Source organism: Amblyomma maculatum, chromosome 1 (assembly GCF_055883805.1).
Source record: "Amblyomma maculatum isolate TAMU_Amacu chromosome 1, ASM5588380v1, whole genome shotgun sequence".
NCBI lineage: Eukaryota > Metazoa > Arthropoda > Arachnida > Ixodida > Ixodidae > Amblyomma > Amblyomma maculatum.
The window spans coordinates 178,928,502-178,956,226 of NC_139344.1; the positions used below are offsets into that span (position 1 = coordinate 178,928,502).

At 48.7% G+C, this 27,725-nt stretch overlaps 1 protein-coding gene across 1 annotated transcript; it reads left to right on the top strand.

The window, feature by feature from the left end:
- Positions 1 to 10,622: 10,622 nt before the first annotated feature.
- Positions 10,623 to 12,101, top strand: LOC146205006 (cytoskeleton-associated protein 5-like). Its single transcript, XM_084605823.1, has one exon. It carries the CDS (start codon positions 10,623 to 10,625, stop codon positions 12,099 to 12,101), a length of 1,479 nt encoding a protein of 492 aa, XP_084461949.1.
- Positions 12,102 to 27,725: the final 15,624 nt, after the last annotated feature.

Below are 27,725 nucleotides of genomic sequence, written 5' to 3' on the forward strand. Positions count from 1 at the left end.
TCGCGTCTACCCCTCGGTCCATAAATCACTAACACATGCGCACACAGCCGCCCCTCGTGGAGAAGATGGGTGATTGCAGTCTGTTCCCGAGACGGGCCGAGGCATCCTTCTCTCGGAGTCAGAAGAAAGCCCAGATGTTGTGCGATGGATATTGCGGAAGCGGCACACTGAATCTTTAATAACGTCCTCCCGCCGAACGCGTACTGGTTCATTAATTTCGGTCAATGGAGGATGGAAGTGAATCGGACGCAGTACTGGGTGCCAACTGGCAAGCGGATCATGCAGGATCGCGTTCCTCCATCTAGCCGGCCAATGAAACACACAACAGGACAGAGAACTCAGGATTAAAAAAGTGGAGCAAAAAATACACCTGAAGTTTTTTTTTTTCTTAACCCGTTTGAACCGGTTCGGGCAGGGTCGAACCGGTTCGGATCGGAACGGAATGTGTCTCTGGAGCCGAAAACGAACCCGAACCCGAACTTGAACCCAAACCGAACTCGAGAAAATGCCGGTTCGACAACCTGCCATCACCTCCCGTATTGCCGCTCCTAGTTGCTCTGCCCGGCTCCAGGTCCACCTTCAAGAAATCACCCGATGGACCTGTCTTAATGACCTTCAACTGAGCCACACAAAGTGCGGAGTGATGAGTTTCCACTCCAGCAAGAACACCTTTACGCATACCTACAATGTGTCTGGGATTGTAACTCAAGCCGTTCAATCCGTTGCCATCCTCATCGTCATCTTCGCCCCAGACTTGGACTTTTCGCGTTACATCTTCCAGGTCGTGGCGACAGCAAGACGTATACAATTGGCTTTGTATCATGAGTGGCGAAGCCCTGCTGCCCAGAGGCTTTCCGATCCTTATACACTGCCTTCGTCCTCCCTCGTCTGGAATTTTGCGCCTCCATATCGAATCTTCCTCAAGGAAACCTCAAAGAGCGATTTGAAAGCGTGCAAAGAAGAACCACGATTACCTTGTGCGCTCGGCTTGGCCAGCGGCGCGATCTCCAGCCAAGTTACGCATCTATAGGCTGAAAACTAGGATGACGGACCTTCAAGCACCGCCGCCGAGTGGTCTGCCTTGGAGTCCTACGCTCAGCTCTTGACGGCTCGCTCGATGCAAGTTACCTTCACTCCGCCATCAGGTGCAACAAGGGCACTGGCAGCCCGAGCCTATCCGCGCCCGTACTGTTAGCCATAGACATTCTGTTCTCCTGGCAGCAATAGCTGACTTTATGTTTACCCCAAAAACCCAGCGGACGCCCCTTCTCGTTGACCGTGCGGAGTCACGGGACTTGCGCCGTGCCCTGGCCAGACACCTGGACTGATACGAGTGTGTGTGTGACCCGTCCATCCCTTCCTCCCTCCTCTTCTGCGTAAACAATTGGCTGACCGGCGCGTGTCGTATGGGATTTCACATTTAAGTTCAGCCTCGCACGCTGCTCTACGCCCTTCTCATTCGTTTTGTTTTTCTTTCCCTTTTTTTCCTTCTGAGTGCAAATATAATAATAATAATAATAATAATAATAATAATAATAATAATAATAATAATAATAATAATAATAATAATAATAATAATAATAATAATAATAATAATAATAATAATAATAAGGATAATAATAATAACAATAATAAATTATATTACTGTTATTATTATTATTATTATTATTGTTATTATTATTATTATTATTATTATTATTATTATTATTATTATTATTATTATTATTATTATTATTATTATTATTATTATTATTATTATTATTAACAAATAAAGATCACAGTCGTTCGCGGCAGTATAAAAGCGAGTGAAAAGTAAACAGCGATGAACTCACGGCGAAGCGTCCATCGAAACGAAGTAAGCATGCCCGTGATGTTGAACCTATCATTTTGTTTACGCTTGCTTATGTGCACGCTTTTACTGTCGCCTCAGTCGGGCGAGCCGTGTGATGATTATATGAGAAAAATTATGTGAGAAAAATGATCTGCCACTTGATGACTCTCTTTTGCAACAAATACTGTACGATCATGACTTCGCTCCGCAATTTCAAGCAATGCCCCAAATTTGCGTCGGTCCCTCGCAGTTTGCGATAACGCCACAAAGGCCGGACGCAACTGGCTAGGCAAGCGCAGCTGGTGTTTTGAAAGAATGGGCATCGAGCATATATGGGGCAGCCGGCGAGCAAACAAGCGTTCAACGGTAAGCGATAGTCAGAGAGCCCCTTAGACATATAGTGCACATTCTAACGAACCAAAGAGGTAGCGCACAGCGTAAAGGAAGCTACAATCTTACCTGCTGCGACACTGCATACGCCGCATCTTCTGCTGCATTTCCTTTTTGTAGCATGTATACAGTCTCCTTACGATCTCTGAACACTCACTGCACACTTGACTTCTGCTGCCCCGGCGTACGTGTTTTCGAAACCACAAACAAATACAATTCATAAATAACGTGATGCAGACTCCAAACGCATAACACCGTTTTGAGGAGGAAGTAAGCACGACCGAGAACCGGGGGAGGCACAGGATAAAATAAGAGGTTAACTGCTTTCTAGTACATAGGGAGCGTCCGGCAGGTAAGGCTGCACACAAAACACTGCCGGAGAGAGACTGACGGCGAGGGTGAAGAGCGAAGTCCCCGAATATACAAAAAGAGGGGTGACGTCGCGGCGCGGGCCTCCGGCAAGTATCGTGTATCAGGCGCCGCGATTCCCACGTGTTCGCGTTCCCACGGCATACACAAACGCACACACCGGCCAAGTTGTGCGATGTACAGTTGACAGACCACCATACCAACCTAACTAATGCCATTATTGTCTAATGCTCAGTTATTATTACTTCTTCCTAAGCGCCTTTTTCTCTTGTGGGTCCCCTTCGCCAGAGACACGGCCCTTGCGCGTGACGTCACTTCCGCACACCCCAGGCTGCGGCATGCGGCTTACGGCCACCATGCTCGCCATGCTGCTGCTGAACCGAATCATCATTCATCGACCGTGGTTTGCGCCTGTGCTGTCTGATAGCTGCTAGGACGATTCAGACCATATTGTTTGTCCCTTTGTAAGTGCTGCGGTGATGCCGCCGTCCGCCTACACAACGGAGCGAGCTGTTTGACGAGTGCTGTTACTTAGGGCGCATGGAATCGACTCGTTCGCTACGAAGAGGTGGGAATGTGCGATAGTGATGCTGTAAAAAAATAAAAGCCTTCAATGCATTGGAGGTGCACAATTATTTCACGAGCGGATTGATGATAAGCCTACCAATAATGTTGCCACGAGCAGAGGGCTCAGTCAGGGCAGTCGGGGGGGGGGGGGGGGGGATTCTGAGACTCCTCACCAGCATTTAAGAGGTGTCTGAGACCCCTCCGCACTCGAATACTGTATGAATACAAACCAGGCTGCCATCTTTTTTCTTGTCAGTGGTTGTCAGAACATTCCCTTTTTGTTGTTCCGGTTATTTATAGGTTTTAAAAGGAAGCCATTAACACACTTTCTAAAACCGGTGAAGAAAAAAAAATGATTTCTCTCCTTGAATTTGTATAAAACGATGTGCGAGGCAGGTAACCAGCCGCTTTCTCTCTCCCTCTTTATTTTCCTTTCCAGCTGTGCTCGAACCACTAGAGACCCCACTCTGAAGGAACCAGACTTTAAGCCCTATACTTGCAATATGTTTGGCGCTTGAAAAAGTTCCCTATAGTATAAAGCAATCGTATTCACTCGCTGCCTGTTATTCTTATGAGCACTGGAAAAGCTCGACCACGCGTCTTTCGAGGCACTCCCTTATGCTCTTTTCCTTCCCTTGCATGCACAAGAAGTGCGCTTGCAGTAGGTTCCGCGCCATTGCGGCATTAGTTCAAATATCGCCGATTTCTTAGCGAATTCAGTTATCAAGAGGCCTTTTGAGAGTGTTGCACTACATTATTTTGCTATGTCCCGATTTTAGAGCTATAGGTTCCAAATACTGCAGTACTTATTGAGCAATATGCTCCTTGCGACGGCGGACTTTGATCATTTAAATTTTTATTGGAATGTGCAGTATTGCAGCTCGAGGATATGTGAGACCTCCGTGACGCTCCTACTTTGCACAATTCTTTGTCTCATTCTTTACTTATGTGATTGTGGATTCACGCTGTCGAATCCTTGTGCGTCATGCGATGACATGAAAACTAGAGATCATTATGTCTACTTCTTTCGAAGGTGTATACGCTCATCAGAGAAGAAAATAATTGGAAATTCCTCTTGCTCGTTTAGGACAGCCATTTACATTTCCTGTGCTTTTCTGTTTTGGTGCAACTGTCAAAGGGCACGCCCTAAAACTGGTGTGTAAGTTACTCCATAGCATGAAAAAGAACTGAACAAGGGTAAATGGGGTACGCCTCAGTTCGCAGATGAGCCAACGTTTCGACAAGTGGACTTGTCTTCGTCTGGGCATAGCGATCATCACTGGCAGGGGTTTAAATATGATTTTGCTTCCGAAGAAGAAAAGCTGGGGAGGGGAAAGTGGGTGTGAAAGAGTGAGGAGGAGAGGATGGGTGAGAAGAAAGTGGGTCATGAAGTGGAAAAACAAAATCTTCAGTATGTACTTATCAGCCATGGAACCAGGGATTCTGTAGCCTGCAAACGAAGTAAAAGCGGCAGTACCAGGAAAACTACAATGTCGTTTAGGTGATTAGTCACCACTAAAGCGGGTTTGGTGCAGATACACCTTACAAAGGGAGGCTATGCAAAGGGCCCTGATAAGGCATATATCTAGGGGGATAATTCTTAAAAGGAGGGGGTAGGGGGGGAGTACATAGTCACAGGATAATAACCGCATAGTGAAAAATAATAATAATCTTAAGTATGTATCTCAACCTGGAACCAGAGATCCTGTGGCCTACAAAAGAAGTAAAAGCGGCAGTACCAGGAAAAAAAAAAGGAAATCACAGTACCCGGTAGATGATTAGTCCCCACTTAGGCGGGTTTGGTGCAGATACACCTTACAAAGGGAGGGTTTGTGAAGGGCCCTGATAAGCCATATATCTAAGGGGGACAATTCATCTAAGGGGGACAATTTGTCCCCCTTAGATATATGGCTTATCAGGGCCCTTCGCAAACCCTCCCTTTGTAAGGTGTATCTGCACCAAACCCGCCTAAGTGGTGACTAATCATCTACCGGGTACTGTGATTTCCTTTTTTTTTTCCTGGTACTGCCGCTTTTACTCCTTTTGTAGGCCACAGGATCTCTGGTTCCAGGTTGAGATACATACTTAAGATTATTATTATTTTTCACTATGCGGTTATTATCCTGTGACTATGTACTCACCCCCTACACCCTTTTTTAAAGAATTGTCCCTTTAGATATATGCCTTATCAGGGCCCTTTGCATAGCCTCCATTTGTAAGGTGTATCTGCACCAAACCGGCTTTAGTGGTGACTAATCACCTAACCGACATTGTAGTTTTTCCTGGTACTGCCGCTTTTACTTCTTTTGCAGGCTACAGAATCCCTGGTTCCATGGCTGATAAGTACATACTGAAGATTTTTTTTTCCACTTCATGACCCACTTTCTTCTCACCCATTCTCTCCTCCACACTCTTTCACACCCACTTTGCCCTCTCCAGCTTTTCTTCTTCGGAAGCAAAATCATATTTAAACCCCTGCCAGTGATGATCGCTATGCTCAGACGAAGACAAGTCCACTTGTCGAAACGTTGGCTCATCTGCGAACTGAGGCGTACCCCATTTACCCTTGTTCAGTTCTTTTTTCATACCCTGCAAACCATCTTCTTCTTTCGTTCTACCTCACTCCATAGCAGTAATATAGCTACCAGAAGATTTGTTTGTTAGAACTTCTCCGTCTTGATTTTACCTAAAATATTTATGTCAATTTTTAATTTTTATTTGATTAATTGAACACAGTCCTTAGCGCCTCACTATTTTCCCAAACATTATTTTACCAACATCACTTCCTAATTCATTATACAGTCCAAGTCCAGATCATGTATTAAATTTCTTTACCTGCACTAACCCTGGCCCATCCCCCACTGAAGGTACGTGTCATGAGAACACAGGCGAGAAGAATACGAAAAAGTAGAAAGGCTAATGCCCCTACCCGGGTATGTGACATGAGTTAAGGAAGAAGAAGAAGGCCTCCTTGTGCCCAGTCATTGCGTACCACTGCGTAGCCACGGATGAGAGAAAGTGCTTCAGAGCGGACTTGATGACGCAGATAAAGGCTATCGACACGCTTCTCGAGTTTCTCAGCAGCCCTGGAGATGTGGAAGCTACCAGTACCAACGCTGATCTCGTGCTCAAACCACTCACACGACGCTTCTTCTGCACCAACCCGAGTGTGCTGAATTGCAAGCGCTGGAGTACTTACAAGACTCCCTCCCACAGCTGTGCGACGCGGGCTACATAATTCACGACCTCGATGCGTCTTCCTCATCATCAAGGCCGGCGATTCCACGGACACCACGCAAAAGGGAGTGCGCGACATCTTCCGGCGGATATACAATGTCTTCCCAAGATCGAAGGCGTTCAAATACCTCATGCAGGGTTTGTCATCCAGGAATGCACGCCAGTGTACAGAGTGCTTGGAAGAACTGCGCTTCCTATTCGAAGTTATGGGCCTACCAGTCTCGGAACCCACGCCAGCAGTTCTTTTCAGGGAAGTGGCCAAGCACATTTCAAGAACTGCGCTTCCTATTCGAAGTTATGGGCCTACCAGTCTCGGAACCCACGCCAGCAGTTCTTTTCAAGGAAGCGGCCAATCACATTTCAGCTTGGGACAACAGATTCAGGGATGTAACACTGAACTTCGTCGTGCAGGCCTACTTCCGCGGGGAGGAACGCGTATTCAAGTACATCGGCCAGCTCTCAGACAAGGATAAGTCTCTTTTGAAGGAACGCATCAAGCGAGCGCCACGCACGTGGCCTATGCCAATGTTGCCCCCTGAAGAGTTGCCGCTGGTCCAGAATCCAACACCGCCACACCACCAGTCAATGATTTCATCGGCAACCCCAGTGGTACCTAAAGCTCAGCCAGAGGACGTGGTGCACAGGAGCCCGCCTAGCGGGGCGCCCTCTGGAGCAAATGGAAAATGGCCGCTTTGCTTCTAAACGTGTTTGATATGTTTAATGGCGACGGGTGAGCAACGCAATCCTGAAAGAACTGCTGCCCCATTTTATGATGATGCCCCTGGACAAGCACATCATCGAGCTTCGCCAGGGACCTCAGATGCAGCGCTCTATTAACGACATCGTTATAGTTTAATAATAGTTTTCATCTTTATTAAGTAAAGTAAATTATTTATGCTATTTGTAGCATTCTTTCAGACACAGGGTGTCTCGGATGACAGGACAAAGAGCGATGCTCTCTGCCTGCCGAAGGCCCTGTCACCCATACACACGAGGGCAAGAGCAAGTGATGGAATTGAAATGAATTGTTATACATGTAGTAATTAAAGCAAACACAACACAATTACACAAGGTTTATCACATGTATACATTTTTGGCGTGTAAGAAGACTGAGAATACGCATGGCATTGAATGCGACAGCATGTAAGTTCTGAAAAACTTCAAAACAGTTAGGCGATCCAAATTGCTGAATGATACCTAGGAAAGCTGGGTTGGTGTTACGAATGTTTGGAATTAAGTACATCAATATTTGGGTACCATAGCTAGTTATTACAGCAGACAGTTTGAACAAATTTTGCCCCATATCATACCGTGTATTACAGGGCAAGCTAAAGCGGGATATTTTAGATAGATTTAGTATAGTTTTGTTTCTGAGGTCTGGGAAGTTTTAGCCCGTATAACTGGTTAATTGGGGCATGCTCTGTCTTAAAAACACCGGGGACGTGTGTTGCAGCCGCTAAAGCTTTTCAATGCAGCGCATGGCTCCCTTCAGTAAAACAGCAAGTACCAACAGGATATGTCCTCCCATATCGTCCCGCCCATTCACCATGGGTGATGGATAAACCTTCGTTGCAATTTCGTTTTCCCGGGATACAAAAGAAATCAATGATGCCACTCAGTGAGCTCAAACAACGTACTCAGAATATCATAATTATATTCATGTATACACTGACGGATATGTGTCACCACAGGTAGCTGCTTTAGCTGTGGTCATACCCGCTGAGAAAACGACTCTCCATTTTCTTTTGGAAGATACTTCTACGGCAACCGCTGCTGAAATTGTCGCCCTTCGGGAATCTATTAGCTATGGGGTGCCGCTTCAAAAATGATGCATATTCACAGACTCAACGACTGCATTGCAAATTTTGAAAAATTTCTTATGCCACCCGCTTACCAGTCTCTGGCACTAAACATTATGGAGCTCTTTACATCTGCCCGACTGCAAGGTCACAGGATAATGTTTCAATGGGATCCTGCCCACTGCGAGCTCCATGGAATCTAACAGGCCGATGGTGTAGCAAAAAGTGCCCTCAGCAATGGCCCCCAAACAAATGTGCTTTTTCAAGAGCGGATACAGCATGCCTTGTTACAAACAGTATTACTGGGCCACGCCAGACTCCCGGCACATCCGTCTAAGAAGGCTCGATCAAACATTGGCTTATTATATTCCGCGTGAAATTCCGCGGCATCATGCATGTTTGCTACATAAAGTTCGTTTAAACGTTTGTTTCACGCACAGGTATTTGTACTTATTTGGATAGGAGGACTCCCCGGAATGTTCAACTTGTGATGGGGAGGTGGTCTGAGACCCCCTCCCCGTCACAAGTTGGAGGCGTCTGAGACCCCTCTCAGCTCGAATATTGAATAGGACTTTATGAATACTCATCAGGCTGCCATCTTTTTTCCCGCCGGTGGTTGCCAGAACATTAATTTTCTATTGTACCGATAATTGCTCAGTACGTTTTAGAAAGAAGACAACATATTTTCTAAAATGTGTGGAGAAAAATAATTTATCTTCATAAATTTGTATAAAACTCTCTGCGAGGCAGGCCACCAGCCGCTTTCTCTTTCTCTCTTCATTATTCTTTTTACCTACACTCGAACCAGAGACCCAACTCCGATGGAGCGAGACTAAGCACTGCTTGCAATATGTTTGACCCTACAGAAAGTTCCCTATTATATTACTCAATCTGTTATCTGGCTGCTTGTTATTCTTATGAGCACGGGAAAGCTCGAAAACGCTTCTTTCGAGGTAATTCCTTATGTTCTTCCTTCCGTTGCATGTTCGAGACGTGCGTTTGCAATGGGTGTTGGGGGCATTGAGGCATTAGTTCAAATATAATGCCCGATTCTTAGCGAATTCAGTTATCAATGGGCCTGTTGCCAGTGGTGTACTGAACATTATTTTGCTATTTCCCGTTTTGCGAGTTTCCATATACTGCAGCCCTTGATGAGTCATATGAGCCGCGCCTTGCAACTTCGGACTGTATCTATTCTGAATCGTCTCTAGGTATACAGGCTAGAGAACGCAAGATGAGGTGAGCAAAAGGTGAATTCATACACTAATTACATCCATGGTACAAGTCACAAAAATATAGCCACGGGGGCCGAAAGCTACTGGCTTCAAGCGACTGTCTTCACACAGCGACGGCCTGGGAGACTCCACACGTCCGCTCCAGGCGAACAGCACCGCACGCGACGACACTCAGGACGGTCTCGCCCGACAAACGGCAGCGCCTGATTTTATAGGCCCTTAAAACCGTTGGCGTTTGAAGTGCCACCTCTGGAGGCATGAATTTGGGGGCTGCCCAAGATGTTCAATAGCGATCGCGCTGGGCTCCCGCAGCGGATCAAATGATGGAGGGAAAAGGGGAGGGGGAGGGGGGATATAAATTTCCGGTGAATGAGGCTCTTTGTGTGAAGAATATTGAATCATGCCTAAAGGAGAGGCTCCTCAGTGCGCCGACGTCATGCGGCGTAGCACCTTGGCTTGTAAAGGGGAATCAGGCGCTCGCCGGCACCCGTTCGGTTCCAGTCGACCACCGCGACTAGAAGCCCGATCATAACAGGACTTGATCATTTAAATTGTTATTGGAATGTGCGGTATTGCACCTGGAGGACATGCGACACCTGTGTGACGCTTTTACGTTGCCGAATTCCTTGCCTCGAGCAGTCTTTATGTCAATGTGGATTCACGCTCTCGAGTCCTTGTCCGTCATGTGAAGCCGTGGAAACTACTATTTTCTCCTGTCGTAGTCATGCTCACCAAAAAATAAATTATTTGGAAATTGCTCCTGATCGCTTTGGACAGTCGTTTACCCCCCCCCCCACACACACACACACTAACACACACACACACACACATTTCCCGTCTTAGTACAACTGTGAAAGGGTATGCCATAAAACCGATGTGTAAGTCGTCAGCGGTAACATTGCGACCGGAAGATTTGTTTGTTGGCATTTCTCCGTCTAGATTTTACTTAACATTTTTATTTGCATTTTTATTGCTTTCAATAATTTAATACCTTCCCTACACCACCATTTTTCGAAAACATTTTACCAACACTAATTCCTAATACATGATATATATTATATTGTCTAAGTTGGAATCATGTAATAATCTTTTGTATCTGCACTGAACCCTGGCCAGTCCCCCACTGGAAAGTATGTGTCATGTGTACAGAGGCAAGAAGACGAAGAAGTAGAAAGACAAATCCCCCTCGCGGGTATGTGCATTGACTTAAGGAAGAAGAAGAAGAAGGCCTCCTTGAGACCGGTCATCGCTGGCTCCCTAGTGATCGTTGCCTGCGTACTTTACCGCACTGCGTGGCACATCAAGGCTATCGACACGCTTCTCGAGTTTCTCCGCAGCCTTGGATGTGCAGAAGCTACCAGCACCAACGCTAATCTCGTGCTCACACGGCTCACACTACACTTCTTCGACACCAACCCGTGTGTGCTGCTGCGAGCACTGCAGTACTTACAAGCGCCCTTTCCAGCGCTGTGCGACGCGGGATACAAGATGCACGACATCGATGCGTGGTCCTTCGTGCTGTACCTCATCATCAAAGCCGGCGACTCCAAGGACGTCGTGCGAAAGGGAGTGCGCGCCATCTTCCGGCGGATATACAATGTTTTCCGACGATTGAAGGCGTTCAAACACCTCATACAGGGTTTGCCATACAGGAATGCACGCCAATGTGCAGAGTGCTTGAAAGAACTGCGCTTTCTATTCGAAGGTTTTGGCCTCCCAGTCTCGGAACCCACGCCAGTGGTTCTTCTCAAGGAAATGGCAAAGCACAATTCAGACCGGGACAACACAGTCAGGAATGCAACACCGAACTGCGTCGTGCAAGCCTACTCCCGCGAGCAGGAGCGCGTATTCAAGTACATCGGCCAGCTCTCAGACAAGGACAAGTCTCTTTTGAAGAAACGCATCAAGCGAGCGCCACGCACATACCCGATGCCAATGTTGCCCACTGAAGTGTCGCCACCGGTCCAGAATCCAACACCGCCACACCAAAAGCCTGCAGTGATTTCATCGGCAACCACCGTGGAGCCGAAATCTGAGCCAGAGGAGGTCATGTACAGGAGCCCGCTCAGTGGGGCGCCCTTTGGAGCACGTCCGCTGTGTCTGGATGGGACTCTAAGCTCGGAGTTAGAGAAAATGATGGAGCAGGCTGCCTCTGCTCCACTCAAGAGCGCCAACCTGCAGGAAGTGGACACCTATTTGATTTTGTTTGAACCGGCTATACACTTGCCCTGTAAGAGACTGTTAACGGGTACCAACTTGCCAAGCCATCACGTACGCAGGTTGCCGCCTGATGCATATTCCTGGCCCATCCTTATTTCTCAGCTGACATCACAAAATATACCCCTTGTGCTCGAAGGCCTGGATCAGGTGAATGGCCTGTTGGACAATGATAGGGGTTCGGTGCCCATGGGCTCTGCCGACCACCTAGTGAACATGCTATCTCTGCAGTACCAGCAGCTGCCTGATATGCTCGTCACCGACGCAGATGTGGTCAGTTTACCGGCAAATGGCCGCGCCGCGTTGCTTACTCAATGGGTTTCATCGCCGCGCCTTGGGGCGACGGGTGAGCAGCGGCCACAGTTACTGATGGTGCCCTTTGACAAGCACATCACCGAGCTCCGCCAGGGACCTCAGATGCAGCGCTCCATCAACGCTATAGTTATAGTCAACTAATATTTTTCTTCTTTATTAAGTAAAGTAAATTTTTCGGCTATTTGTTGCATTCTTTGAGACACAGGTGGCCTTGAATGGCAATACAAAGGGCGATGTTTCTGCCTGACGAGGACACTGTCGCCCATACAGAGGTCGGACAGTGAGAGTGATGGATTAAATTGGTTATACAAGTGCTAAAGAAAACAACCACAACGCATTTGCACAAGTTTTTGCACATGCATAAATTTTGGCCCGTATAAAGACGGAAGATACTCATGGCATTGAATGCGACAGCACACAAGTTTCGAAATACTTTTTAAAGCATCCAGGCGATCTAAACTGAACAAATTTTTATTATTGGATACGCCGGTTTACGTATAGGCTAAACCAAATGTTCCATCGGCGCTCGCGCGCACTAAAAACGCAATGGAGGGTGTCGTTAAGCTAGTGCACTTTGTTTGCCCCACATATAGAGTATGCGAGGATAGCTTGTAGACAAAAGTTATGCCAGAGGCTGTTGAATACTTTATTTGAATGTGGGTGGATACATATGAACAGCCAGTTGTATATATCAGCGAGAGTTCGTACAGATACACGAAATCTCCCAGCGAACGGCTTGAAAAACCAGCAGGATTAACAATTTACGACTTAAGTCTTGGAAACCTCTGCGTTTTAGAAAAACATCGCAAATTCACACTTGCTATTTGTATTAATTTGCCTCTAATTGAATTTTTTTTTTTAAAGACTCTTCCAGCGTGTTTCCGTGCTAAGCTCCGTAGACGGAAAAACAAGACCTCCGTTGTCGGAGTTTGAGATGATTTTTTGTGTGTGTGCGACGCGCACGATTGGCTCGAAATGAGATACGCAGAACAAGTAGTGCATTTTGATTTGTGCTTGAACGTTCGAGCCACATGTACTGCAATGTAAGCTATGAGACTGCTAGAACTGTGCCTAGTGACATACTTATGATCAGGAAGGGTATTCAAAGTAGGTTTGACGCCCTCGAGCTTTCCCTCGTCAACCAAGCGGCTAAGCTCACCAACGGCAATTCAGAGAAGCTTGGGGGTTCTTCGCTTCTAGGGCTAACGGTATTCCCTCACAGTGCGGAAGAGTGCATCTCGGGAAGGGGATGGCTCAACTGGAGAAGAGAGCAGAAAAAGCGCGCAATGAGCAAGAAAAAAAGAAAGAACGGAAAGCAGGGCGTGCAGTAGGCGGAGAGGGCGGGGGGGGGGGGGGGGTGAAAGTAATACGACACTGGTCGGAACTGTTCTATGCTCTCTGCAGACACGTGTTTTCCTGCTTGGCCAATCGTCAACAATGCACCATAGTACGACAGAGAACAGTGTGGTGCAACGGAATCAACGCAGGACACGAGCCGCAGAAGTAGGCGCCCCTGGCGTGATTCCTTTCTCTAAAGGGTGCTCTGACCAGAATCACCTGGCGACAGATAGCGGAAATATTGTAAAATGAATAAGAGCGCATTTAAAGCCTGCTTCGGTCGTTGCTTCAATGGCGCAATGGATTGACACCACACTTACCTGAGCCCTGAGCGAATAAAACGTCTGTTCGAATCCTGTAAGTGAACATGTTTTCTGAAATTCTTTTCTTAAATTTCAACGGTAAAATAGGCTACCAACATCTTTCCTGTGGGATGTTCCCCTTTAGGCTGTATTATGTGATGTTTTTAATCCTTAATAGTGGCGGCATGAGAACGGTAAGACTATTCAGTATACCTTCACCGTAATTATTTTGTGCCTTCAGTGAGTGTATCTTACTTTTAGGTTGCGTTCAGAGACACCTCTCGGTAACAATCGCCGTTTAACCCGCTGAGGGACAACCAGTGAGGAGAAAGAAGTTGCTGTACCCTACCCTTGAGGAAGCTGAATACGCGGTGCCCCGAACGTTTACTCTGCGGCGATGAGAGCTTCCGATGCGCTCCTGCGACTGAAAGCGCCACATACGCTTTTCATCGCTCCAGCGACCACCCAACTCCCATTGCCGCGCACCAAAGACGGCACACTTCCCAATTCTAGAACGCTATGCTGAAGTCATGCACCGCAGCAACTTGTAGAGCGGCATCAGGCGTTCGCCGGCACCTGCTCGGCTTCAGTCGTCCATCGCTGTAGGTGCCACGGGAACCACGACTAGAAGTCCGATTATAAGAGGACTTGATCATTAAAAATTTTATTGGAATGTGCGGTATGCAGCTAGAGGATATGCGAGACCTCGGTGACGCTCTTATACAGCGGATTTCAATGCCTCTGTTTTTACTACTCATTGTGCATTCACGCTGTCGTGTCCATGTGCGTCATGCGATGACGTGGAAACTACTATCTTCTGGCGTATGATCATCAGAGAAGAAATTAATAAAACATTCCTTTTGCTCGCTTAGGGCAGTCGTTTACATTTCCTGTCCTCCTCTTTCTTTGGTACAACTGGCAAAGGGTGAGCCGTAAACCGATCTCTGAGTTATTCCTTAGCTGTAAAGTAACAAAATTCCCATAAAGAAAGGTGTTAGGCAAGGAGACACAATCTCCCCAGTACTATTCACAGCTTGCTTAGAGGACGTACTCAGAGACTTGGAATGGGAGCAGTTAGGGATAAGGGTAGATGGAGAATACCTCAGTAATTTGCGATTTGCTGATGACATTGCCTTGCTAAGCAACTTGGGGGATGAACTGCAAATAATGATTGATGACCTAGACAAGAAAAGTAGAAGGGTAGGCTTGAAAATCAATATGCAGAAGACTAAGGTAATGTTCAACAGCCTCGGGAAGGAACAGCAGTTTACATTAGGTAGCGAAGTACTGGAAGTAGTAGGCGAATATGTCTACTTAGGACAGGTAGTAACCGCAGATCCGGACCATGAAAAGGAAATAACAAGAAGAATAAGATTGGGATGGAGCGCATTTGGCAAGCACTCGCAGATTATGACTAGCAGCTTACCGGTATCGCTCAAGAGGAAAGTATACAACAGTGGCATCTTACCTGTACTCACCTATGGGGCTGAAACGTGGAGGCTAACCAAGAGAGTTCTACTTAAGTTGAGGACAACCCAGAGGGCTATGGAACGAAAAATGGTAGGGGTAAGAGATAGGAAGCGTGCAGAGTGGGTCAGAGAAATAATTCAAGTTACCGACATTCTAGTGGAAATTAAGAAGACGAAATGGGCATGGGCAGGACATGTAGGGCGAAGAGAGGATAACCGATGGTCGCTTAGGGTAACAAACTGGATTCCAAGGGAAGGAAAGTGTAGCAGGGGGCGGCAGAAAGTTAGGTGGGCGGATGAGGTTAAGAAGTTCGCAGGGGTCAAGGGGATGCAGCTAGCACAGAACCGGGTTAAGTGGAGAAATATGGGAGAGGCCTTCGCCCTGCCGTGGGTATAGTCAGGCTGATGATGATAATGTAACACTGCGACAGGAAGATTTGTTTGCTAGCACTTGTCCGTCTTGACTTAAAAGTTCTTTGCATTTTTATTTTCCTTTGATAATTAAATACCGTCACCCCCTCACCATTTGTTTCAAAAAAAGTTTACCAACATTAATTCATATGCATGATATATATTATACACTCTCAGGAACCTTTATGAAGGGCAAGAGGCCACAGTCAGAACTGGGCATGGTCTTACTGATTGGTTTCCGATTGAGAAAGGGGTGAGGCAAGGCTGCACACTGTCGCCCTGCCTATTTAACCTATATGCAGAGTGCATCATGAGGAAGGCCGGTCTGGACGAGTCTTCAGCTGGAGTGAAGATCGCTGGAAAACGCATCAACAACCTTAGATATGCGGATGATACCACTTTAATGGCAGAAGGTGAATTGGACCTCAAGAGACTTCTGATGCGCGTACAAGAAGAGAGTGAGAAGTTTGGGCTTAAACTGAACATTAAAAAGACGAAGATCATGGCGTCTTGCCCTATCAAGTCCTGGAGCATCAATGGACAAAAAGTGGAAGCTGTGACAGATTTTCTGTTCTTGGGCGCCAAGATTACCTCGGAAGGAGACTGCAGCCAGGAAATTAGGAGACGCCTGCTTTTGGGAAAGAGAGCAATGGTTAGCCTTGACCGCCTAGTAAAGAGCAGAGACATTAGTCTGCCAACCAAGATCCGTATAACCCGTGCTATGGTCTTTCCAGTTGTGATGTATGGATGCGAGAGTTGGACTGTGAAAAAGGCTGACCGCCGAAGAATTGACGCGTTTGAATTGTGGTGCTGGCGAAGACTCTCAAGAGTTCCTTGGACTGCCAGAAGATCAAATCAGTCGATATTGTCGACCATAAACCCTGACTGCTCATTGGTGGGTCAAATTCTAAAGTTAAAGCTCAGCTACTTTGGTCATCTGATGAGAAGAGAGGAGTCGCTGGAGAAAGATTTGATGTTGGGAAAGGTTGAGGGTCGCCGGAGAAGGGGTAGGCAGCGAACGCGATGGTTAGATGGCATTCTCGAGGCATTGCAGATGAAGCTATGTGATGTTAAGAAGATAGTGCGAGACCGGAAAGCGTGGCGTGACATGGTCCATAGGGTCACGAAGAGTCGGACACGACTGAACGCCTGAACTGAACTGAAGGCGCGATCATGTAATCTTCAGTATGTGCACTGAACCCTGGCCAATCCCCACTGGGAAGTATGCGTCATGTGTACAGAGGCGAGAATACGAAGAAGTAGAAAGATTCTTGAGGGAGAATTGGAAAGGTGTGGCGAGGGTTTTGACTTGTCATACATGGACAGTGGCCGGGTAGTGCAACAGGTCCTACCGGGCCTGCTGTACGCAGACGACATCGTGCTTATGGCAGGTTCAGAGGCAAGACTGCAAAAGTTGCTAGATATCTGCACAGCGCACGCGGAGCAGTTGGGTCTACAGTTCAGCACGAGGAAGAGTGCAGTACTGTGCTGGTCTCTTGTCAGGACGGCTGTGGAACCGAGACTAGTGCTACAAGGGCGCGAAATCCCGTGGGCTTCAACCTACAGGCACCTCGGGATAGACCTCATGACACAGCGTGCCTACCAGGTAGACTACGAGAGCAGCCTCCGTGCGAAGGCGGTGCGCAGCCAGAATGTCCTGAGAGCCAAGGCGTTGTGGTCGTTCAGCAGAATGGAGGTTCTACACACCATATGGAAGACGGTGATGTTGCCAGGTCTGACATATGCAAATGCAGTGTTGTGTACCACCTCCTCGACGCGGGAATTTATGGAACGAAGACAGAGAGAGGTGGGAAGATGGGCACTGGGAGCCCATCGTTCATCCCCCAAAGAGGCGGTGCAGGGTGATGTTGGCTGGTTCTCTTTCGAGGCCCGGGAGGCAGTAGCCAAGATTAGTTTTGAAATGCGTTCGTGGACTCTGGGCGCGGACCGCTTGGTTCATCAAGTACAACGCTGCCTTTTGTACTGCGGAGTATGCACACGCTGGAAGAGGAGGGTACGTGAACTGAGTACAAAATATAAGGTACCACTGCCAATTGTGACAAACACTAAAGACACCTGCTGGACTACTTCGAAAGTGCGTGAACATGTGGCAGCGGCGGAGACCAGGCGGTGGCGAACTGGTACAGCGGCCAAGCCATCTCTTAGTATGTACCACCGTGGTATGTACTCCACGCACAAGAGGCACATCACTCAGGAGCTGTTCTATAACAACTCCCTGGGGAGCGCACTGCTTTTTGAGGCCCGTGCGGGGGTGCTGCGCACGAAGAAATGGCTCGCGCGGATCGAGGGCAAGGGCAACGCGTATGTCTTGTGTGCGGTGTGCGGGCAGGAGACAGAGACGATCGAACATATTGTGTTGAATTGCCAAGCGCTCATGCCATGTCAGCCTAGCCGGTCAACTTTGCCGCAGGTGCTGGGGTTCATGTCTGGACATCCGCAAGGAGACGCTGCGGTGGACAGTGATGCGACACAGCGGGATGAGAGGGCTGTGGCTGCGGAGACAACCAAACGACGCCTTGAGAAATAGTGTTGGTGGCGTTGCGCCAGGGCGGGACAGACTCCGTCATAGTAGGGATTTGACTTGGCTAGGACCTGTCTGGTCCACCTGGTAAAAAAGGAAAGCCTCAGTACCAATCCAATCCAATCCCCCTTCGCGGGTATGTGCAATGACCCAAGGAAGAAGAAGAAGAAGGCCTCGTTGAGACCGGTCATCGCTGGCTCTCCAGTCATCGTTGCTTGCGTACTTTACCGCACTGCGTTGCATCAGAGCGGGCTTGATGCACATCAAGGCTATCGACCCACTTCTCGAGTTTCTCAGCAGTACTAGAGGTGCGGAAGCTGCCAGCACTAACGCTGATCTCGTGCTCACACGGCTCACACTACGCTTCTTCGACACCAACCCGTGTGTGCTGCTGCGAGCACTGCAGTACTTGCAAGCGCTCTTTCCAGCGCTGTGCGACGTGGGATACAAGATGCATGACCTAGATGCGTGTTCCTTCGTGCCGTACCTCATCATCAAAGCCGGCGACTCCAAGGACGTCGTGCGAAAGGGAGTGCGCGCCATCTTCCAGCGGATATACTTTTTCCGACGATTCAAGGCGTTCAAACACCGCATGCAGGGTTTGCCATACAGGAATGCACGCCAATGTGCAGAGTGCTTGGAAGAACTGCGCTTCCTATTCGAAGTTCTTGGCCTCCCAGTCTTGGAACCCACGCCAGCGGTTCTTCTCATGGAAGTGACCAAGAACATTTCAGACCGGGTCAACACAGTCAGGAATGCAACACTGAACTGCGTCGTGCAGGCCAACTTCGGCGAGGAGGAACGCATATTCAAGTACATCGGCCAGCTCTCACACAAGGACAAATCTGTTTTGAAGGAACGCATTAAGCGGGCGCTTTGCACGTGCCCGATGCCAATGCTGCCCCCTAAAGAGTCGCCACCTGTCCAGAAACGAACACCGCCACACCAACAGTCTGCAGTGTTTTCATCGGCAACCAATGTGGAGCCTAAAGCTGAGCCAGAGGAGGTGGTGCACAGGAGCTGCTCTAGTGGGGCGTCCTCTGTAAAACGTCCGCAGTGTCTGGATGGGACTTTAAGATCGGAGTTAGAGAAAATAATAGAGCAGGCTGCTTCTGCTCCACGCAAGAGCACCAACCTTCAGAATGTGGACACCGATTTCATTTTGTCTGAACCGGCTGTACACTTGCCCTGAAAGAGACTGTTAAAAGGTACCAACTTGCCAAGCCATCACGTACGCAGGCTGCCGCCTGATGCATATTCCTTGCTCATTCTTATTTCTCAGCTGATATCACAGGATATACCCCTTGTGCTCGAAAGTCTGGCTCAGGTGGATGACCTGTTGGACAATGATTGGCGTTCGGTGCCCCTGGGCTCTTCCGACCAACTAATGAACATGCTGGCTGTGCAGCACCAGATTGCGCGTCAAGCTCGTCACCGAGGACCGGGTTGCCAATAAAGATGTGGTTAACGTTTACCGGCAAATGGCCGCTTTGCTTCTCCATGTGTCTGATGGCCGTCCCCTAGGACGACGGGTGAGCAGCAGCATCCTGAAGGAACTTCTGCCACAATTACTGATGATGCCCCTGGACAAGCACATCATCGAGCTTCGCCAGGGACCTCAGATGCAGCGCTCTATCAACGACATCATTATAGTTTAATGATAGTTTCCATTTTTATTAAGTAAAGTAATTTTTTGTGTTATTTGTAGCATTCTTTCAGACACAGGGGTCTCGGATGACAGGACAAAGGGCGATGCCCTCTACCTGACGAGGGCCTGTCACCATAAACAGGTCGGCAAGTGAGAGTGATGGATTAAATTGTTTTACAGTTGCGCTAATGAAAACAGGCACAACACGATTACACAAGTTCTCTCACATGTATACATGTCTGGCATGTAAGAAGACGGAAAATAGGGCATGAATGCGACAGCATGTAAGTTTTGACATCACTCGTCACTTGTTGTGGAAGTGTCCACCAGCGGATACTCATAAAGGTAAAGGCCTGCGGTGGAACCGCGATTGTGAATACGAGAAGTGGACAATGGACAATCACTACACCGCCAAATTCTGCGAATACCTAAGTGCAACTAGACTTCACTCTTTCTTTTAACTTTCTATCTCCTGCATCTCATTCCCCCTTTCGCAACTTATGCCTTGTGGCAAACGTTTCGAAAAAAAAAAAACAATACTCTTTAAAGCATCCTGGCGATCTAAATTTTTGCATTGCATCTACGAAAGATGGGTGGATGTTCAGAATGTTAGGAATTAAGTACATCAGCATTCCGGTACAATAACTCGTTCTCTTAGCAGGCAATTCGAATAAGCTTTGTCTCGCATTTTTCCATGTATTACTGGGCAAGCGCAAGCCGTACATTCCAGATGGATCTAGTAAAGTTTAGTTTCTGATATATGTGACAAGTTTCAGCTCGTATAACTGGTTAACGTTGCGCATGTTGTGTCGTCAATACACCGGGGGTATGTTGCAGGCGCTCAAGCTTTTCATTGCAGCGCATAACTCCCTTCAGGAGAACAACCAGTCTGTTAATGTTAGACTTAGCGGTAGAACCCCAGATCATGCAGTAAGCAGTAGTTAAGTAGAGACTGAATAACTGTACAGTACAACTGACACTTCAGCGAGATAGGCATTAAGTGCCTGATTTTCTGCAGCGTGCATACGGTTCTAGATGCGCTCATGCGTATTTTGTTATGTGAGGCATCCAGCTCAAATGCTCCTCGAAGTGAATGCCTCTGAAATTAAATGTGCATTCCCTGTCTATTACAGTGTCATTAAAGCTAATACTGTTACGCTCGAAGGCCTTCACGAAGATCGGGGTGTCAGAAATGCCTTGTCAGCTACTAGTTTCCCAGACTGCGCGCGCGCCCTACCAACAAACATCGTTCTCCTCTTCAGCACCTAACGTCTCATCTTCTTTGCGGCCGTTACAATTTCCCCCTGCGCAGCCGAAGCCCACTGGGCTTCAAGCGCGCAACATATGGGAAAGTTGTGGACGTAGAGGAGCGCCTTGGTGAAGGGGAGCGGGACTGACGCTGCGAACGAGATGAAGAACGCTGCTCCGCCAGGTACTCTTCATTAACTCGGGGTCGTTGACCAAACCGGGGAGGAGGCGAGTCGATGCGGAAGCCGTGAAGACCGAGGCGTCGATACGGGCAATCCCGGTAGAGATGGCCTTGGTCACCGCAGTGGAAGCAGAGCGGACGGCGGTCAGGCGTGCGCCAAATGTCGGCTTTGCGTGGGGCAGGGGACGATCGTCGAAATACTGTACTGGCTGCACCGAGGGCAGCGAAACTGTAGGCGGTGCGAAAATGGGCGGCGGTGAAGGGAAGCCTCACTCTGCAGAACTTCCGTATATGTGGGACGGTGGTCGGTCCCCGACTGACAACAGTGGCGGGCTCGTAACTATAGGCGGAAGAGGGCTCTTGAGAGCCTGTCGCACCTCCACCCGCATTATAGCAGAAACGGAAGCTGGCGATGGCTGCAGAGAGTGCAGAACTAGCTGAGTTCTTCGCGTACGACGCTGCGAATCAGTTCGTGCAAAGCATCAGGATGCCGCTCGGAAGATGCAAATGATTCCGCTATTGTGCTAGTTTGGAAAGGTACCGGTCGTAAGCCACGGCACGTTGTTGTAGCACCCTTTCCATTGTGGTGGCCTCCGCAAGGAATCCGTTTACAGTCGACGGTGGGCTGCGCACAAAGCCTGCGAAGAGCTGCTCTTTCAAACCCCGCATCAAGTGCCTGACCTTTTTTTCCTCGAGCATGGCGGGATCGGCTCGCCTGAAGAGGCGCGACATGTCCTCGACGTACGCTTGGACACTCTCATTCGGCATCTGGATGCGAAAGTGAAGGGCACGTTCGGCACGTTCGCGACGATCCGCGCTAGTGTAAGCCTCGAGCAGTTGACGACGGAATTTCCGCCACGATGTTAACACTTGCTCTCGGTTCTCGAACCAGGTACGGGCGCCATCCTAAAGGTTGAAGTAGACGTTCCTTAGTTTGGCAGCATCGTCCCACTGGTTAAAAGAAGCGACACGTTCAAACTGAAGGAACCAGTCCTCCACATCCTCAAAGAGGTCCCCATGGAAAGACTTTGGTACCCGAGGGGCTGCAAGGTGTAGTTACAGGCCGGTGCGATGCCCGTTACTTGCTGAGCAGAATTGTTGTTGTTGTTGAAAACTTTTATTGTCCAACAGAGAAGGACCACACCGCCTGGACCGCTCTGTCTCACCCCCCTGTAAGGGGGAGGGGACTTAGCGGCCCAGCCGCACGGGATGGTCGCATTAGATGCTGGCCGGTTTGGTTTCGCCGGCGGCCTCTGCTGCCAGTTGGACGGCGGTGAGTTGGAGCTCAGGGTCCGAGCTTCGCAATAAGGTTTCCCAGGCTTCCCTACTGCTAATGTTTTGCGCCCTGCCTGGGGAGTAAGCGCACTCCCAAATTATATGGTCGAGGGTTCCTCTCGCCCCACACTTTTTACATTTATCGTCCTCGCAGTCCGATCGGATATGTTTATTTAGTACTGGGTTTGGGTATACTCCAGTCTGCAGGCGTCTCCACGCCATTGCCTGACCTCTATTTAACACCATGTTTGGTGGGGGGAAACGCCTCCGGCATTGCCTGTAGTGTTCTGTAATGTCTTGATACGAAATTAATCGCCCTTCTCTATTATGTTCTACCTGAGCCGAGCCATCCTGTACAGCTCGGAAGTAGAGATCTCGAGCTGCACTGTGGGCCGCCTCGTTACCGCTGACAGATTCGTGCGCCGGGGTCCAGATGATGTTGATCGTCCTATCAATCACTCCTTGTGTTGAAATTTTGGTGGTGAGGGGGTTTACCCTCCCCCTACTGAAATTTTGGATTGCAGTTTTACTGTCGCTAATAATATATCTAGCTTTGGTGCCAACGCAAGCGATCGCTATCGCAGCTTCCTCCGCTATCTCGGTTTCTTTCCCTAGTATGGTAGCCACCGTTATGAGGGTGCCTCCCCCATCTACCGCCGCTATGGTCATGTATCGACTGTGTCTGTTTCCTGCCGCATCTACGTAGGCAACTTCATTTGGGGGTTTGCTCCGATATATTGTTTCTATCGCTTCCGCCCTTTTCTGTCGCCTTTCCCTATTAAACTCAGGGGCACTGGATGTCATGACGGCGGCTAATGACTGAAGCTCCGGAGACAGTCCCTGGAGCCGTCGACTGGAGCGATGCACTGGGGTGTCCAATGGCACAGGGCTGGCGCGACGTATTTCAGATGGAGACTCTTGCATAGGTGATCGTTTTACCCAGCACCTCCACCAGAATGTCACGTACACGGTGATTAATGATACCAATGATAGCAGGGGGGTAGCGCAGACACAACGGCAGCAAGCAGCACAGACGCAAACAAGCAAGCGACACTTTGTCGTCCTTCACTCAGTCATGGCCCCCTGGCAACGCTAGGTGGCAATATAAAGGGGACAAAGGAATACAAAATGCAAGGACGGGCGCTGAAATGCGTTTTGAGCTCCTTTGTCCCCGTTTTCTTTTTTTTTTATGGTCTTTTAACGTGCTAAGTATGAACCAACTGGCCCAAACAGCTATTTTAATCAAACGTGTTACTTTTGTTAGCGAGCTAAGGCTAATCTTTATATCACTAATATTTTTCATTTGGGAATTTGCTATAGTTTCTACTCAGCTATGTCCATTCTGAAATGTTCAGCCTCCTGGCCAATAACAATACATTCTTTTTCTTCTGTAGTTTCTATTGTTATGCATTGTTTTATACTCATTACTACAATTCACTGGTACTGAGACATTCCCTTGTTGAAGTTAAAGTGCATTGTCATTGTGCTAGCAGTTGTTTGTCATAAATCTGCTATTCTAGTTTATTTTAGCAGTTATTTCAACTGTAAAGAGGTGGCAGATATTGTTAGATATATTGTAAGGTAACGCAAAGGTCGGGCTTGGCGGATCAGGTTTTATTGGAGACCTGAAGCCCTGGTCGCACACTGTAGCGAACCACACTCCGCGATGACGATGGGTATCTACAAGAGAGAGCAGGATGAAGATGAAGCAGCACGTTCACCCGTGTGAAAGATGAAGCGCCACACAGTGCTCCCACTATTTCGCCCGCGCAGTTGAAGCGGTCGCAATTAGTCCGCAGCATGCATTGCGCCGAATAAACTTCATGTGTGAAACGTGGACAACTTCAGTGTCACGGTAACGATTGTCCGGAGGAGGGCAAACAGGAGAGACGCGGTAGTTGACCGGGGAGATTTTTGCAAGAACTGAGTAAGAACATATGTAACGACGCTGGAATTTGTCACAAGGCCACGAGTGCGTAATGGTGTCCAAAGTAACATCTCGTCGCCGGGACGGGACGAAACTTGGCGGTGGGTTACATCATAGCGGCACTTGCGGTCTTCCTGGCTAGCTTCAGTGTTGATGAGAGCAAGCCGGCGAGATCTGGCCACTCGGGAAATGAACTGGTCAGGAGGAGAGGATGAGGAACTGGCATGTGTAGAAAGGAAAGAGGCATCAAGAAGGGTAGCGGGAGAACGGCCGTAAACGAGGTGTAACCTGTGGCCCGCTGTACAGCCGTATTGTATGCGAAGGAAAGAGGCATCGAGAACGGCCGTAAACGAGGTGTAACCTGTGGCCCGCTGTACAGCCGTATTGTATGCGAACGTAACAAAAGGAAGTATTCTGTCCCAGTTTCGGTGGTCCTAGTCGACGTACATAGACAGCATGTCAGAAAGAGTGCAGTGTAACCGCTCAGTCAACCCATTGGTCTGTGGGTGATAGCTGGAGGTCAATTTGTGATGTGTGGTTGAGGCCTCAAGAACTTCGGCTACAATCGTCGACAGAAATGTCCGACCACGGTCACTGAGAAGCACTTGAGGGGCCCCATGGCGCAGTACGAGGGATTCCAAAAAGAAGGTCGCGACCTCAGGTGCTGAGGCATTAGGCAAGGCAGCGGTCTCAGCGTAGCGTGTTAGGTGGTCGACGGCGGTGACGATCCAGCGATTACCTCGTGCGGACAATGGAAGTGGCCCGTATAAGTCTATGCCAACAACGGCGAAAGGAGTAGCAAGGCAAAGTAGCGGCTGTAGTAAGCCAGCAGGAGGAGAAGTCGGCCGTTTGCGGCGCTGGCATGGCAGACAAGAGGCGACGCATTTTGCCACGCTTGAGGCGAGGCCTGGCCAGAAGAAACGGGTTTTCACGCGGTGGTAAGTTTTATGAAAGCCTAAGTGACCGGCTGTAGCATCATCGTGGAGAGCCACCAGGATATGGGTGCGAAGTGCTCTCGGGATAACGGGGACTCAACGGGTGCCTTCAGAGCAATAAATTTAACGGGAGAGCACGCCGTTGTCAAGTTTGAACTTTTGGAGTTGCCTGCGCATCCTAGCGGTAGGAGGGTGAGAAGCAGCGGCAAGAAGGTCGATCAGGGAACCACAGTAGGGATCTGCTCGCTGGTGTGAAATAATGGCGTAGCGATCTGGAGCACTGATAATGTTTGGAGCTCTGGACGACATTGGTACGTTGAGGGTACACGCAGGTAGGCGCGAAAAAGCACTAGGTGGTGAATCTGGAAGCCGGAAATGGGAAAGAGCATCGGCATCTCAATGTTTGCGACCCGATTTGTATGTAACATCGAAGGTGTATTCCTGCGAATGCAGAATCCAACGGCCCAGGCATCCAGTCAATTTTTTGAGGGTTGATAACCAACACAGAGCGTGGTGATCGGTAACGATCGCGAAATGGCGCCCGTAGAGGTAGGGGCAGAATTTCTGAACTGCCCAAACGACGGCGAGGCACTCTTCCTTAATGATGGTGTAGTTGTGTTCTGCCGGTATTAGAGTTTAACTGGCAAACGCAATTACGTTTTCCCGAGAAGCGGTATAACGTTGTAGAAGTACGGCGCCGATACCGAGGCTGCTGGCATCGGTGTGGAGAATGGATCCGGCAGCAGTGTCGTCGAAGTGAGCGAGAACAGGATCCTAAGTGAGGGCATTCGTCAGGGTTTGGAAAGCTTTTTCACATTCTTCGGACCAGTTGAAAGTAGTACGGTCGGTAAGAAGGTGGTATAGTGGTGCAGCAATGGTAGCGAAATTGCGAATGAAACGGCGAAATTATGAAGATAGGCCAAGGAAACTGCGTAGATCCTTAGTCCGCTGAGGGCGTGCAAAGTTCAAAACTGCAGCAAGCTCGTCAGGGTCGGGTGGAATTCCATCGCGGCTGACGAGGTGGCCCAGGATCTTGATTTATTTCATGGCGAAATTACACTTTTTTCTATTCAGCTGGAGACCGGCGGATGCCAGGCACGTTAATACTTGATCAAGGCGGCATAAATGATCAGAAAACGTCGCAGAGAAGATAACTATGTCGTCCAGGTAGCACAAGCATGTTTTCCACTTAAGGCCTCTAAGAACAGTGTCAATCATGCGCTCAAACGTAGCAGGGCCATTACAAAATCCAAAAGGCATGACACTGAATTCGTAAAGTCCATCGGGAGTAGCGAATGCGGTTTTTTTTTTCTTTGTCGGCTTCGTGCATCGGAATCTGCCAGTAACCGGAACGCAAATCCAAAATGGAGAAATATTCGGCGCACTGAGAGAGTCGTCAATTCGTGCAGCAGAAGTTCGGCCCAAGGTCGGAGAAGTGACGTCAAAGGAGGCTTGGTGTTTTCGAAGTAATTCCTGCAAAGCTTGGCGGGGAGCCGCAGGAAGGTCAGGATTGACGGTGCCAAAGAGAACACATAGAGAGGCACCGGAAGAAGCTGCTGCGAAGAGGGGGCGGTAAGGGCGGTGAGGTACACCGGGTGAATGTCCAGGGCACAAGGAAAACATGTCCCTTTAGTCAGAACAATGGGCTCTGGGGAAGAGTTCAAAGAAGCGACAAGCGCTGTACCGTGCTCAAACCGAACAAGATTTCGTGGCAACGCGATTCCACGGGTTAGATGGCGATCAGAAGGCGCGATTAGCACATCTCCGTAATCAATGTCAGTAGAAGTAAGCGCGACAAGTTGTTCGCATCCAGGCGGCAACACTGAGTCAGTAGCGGCAAGCAGGCGATGACGGGGCTCGGGGGTTCAGAAGACGAATCGCTCTCGTTCATGTAAATGACCCTGTCATGGCACGAAATGCTGGCTGATGCGGCAGACAGAAAATCCCAGCCTAAAAATAATTGGGTGAGCGCACGGTGACATCTCGTCAAATTGTACATGGTGATGGACACCGTCAACAAAAACTCGCACAGTACACTTAGCAGAGGGCCGAATGATTGCACCATTAGCTCCGCAGAGTTCAGGTCCATCGTAAGGCGTTTTCACTTTTCGCAAGCGGGAGCACAAGTCAGTGTGTATCACACAGACAGCAGCGCCTGTGTCAACCAAAGCCTCAACTGGTAAACCTTCAACCCAAACTAAAATCATATTGGATGGACGTTCCGGAGGATTTTTGGGATGGCCGAAGAGTGCAGTTTTTCCTCCTAAAACAGCAGTGGTCAGTTTCGCGATAGGGGGGGGGGGTTGTCAGAGAAGCTTGGCGGAGCGGCGTGATTGAGCGGCGTAAAGGCGAAGGAGAACGGCGTCTTGAAGGCCTATAACCCAGGCGGAGCGAGACTTTCTGGCGGGGGTGATGAACGTCGGGGATAATCAGGGAATGAACGGTGGTTGGAACCGGAGAAGCGTAGAGGGTAGTCTGCTTCAAATTAG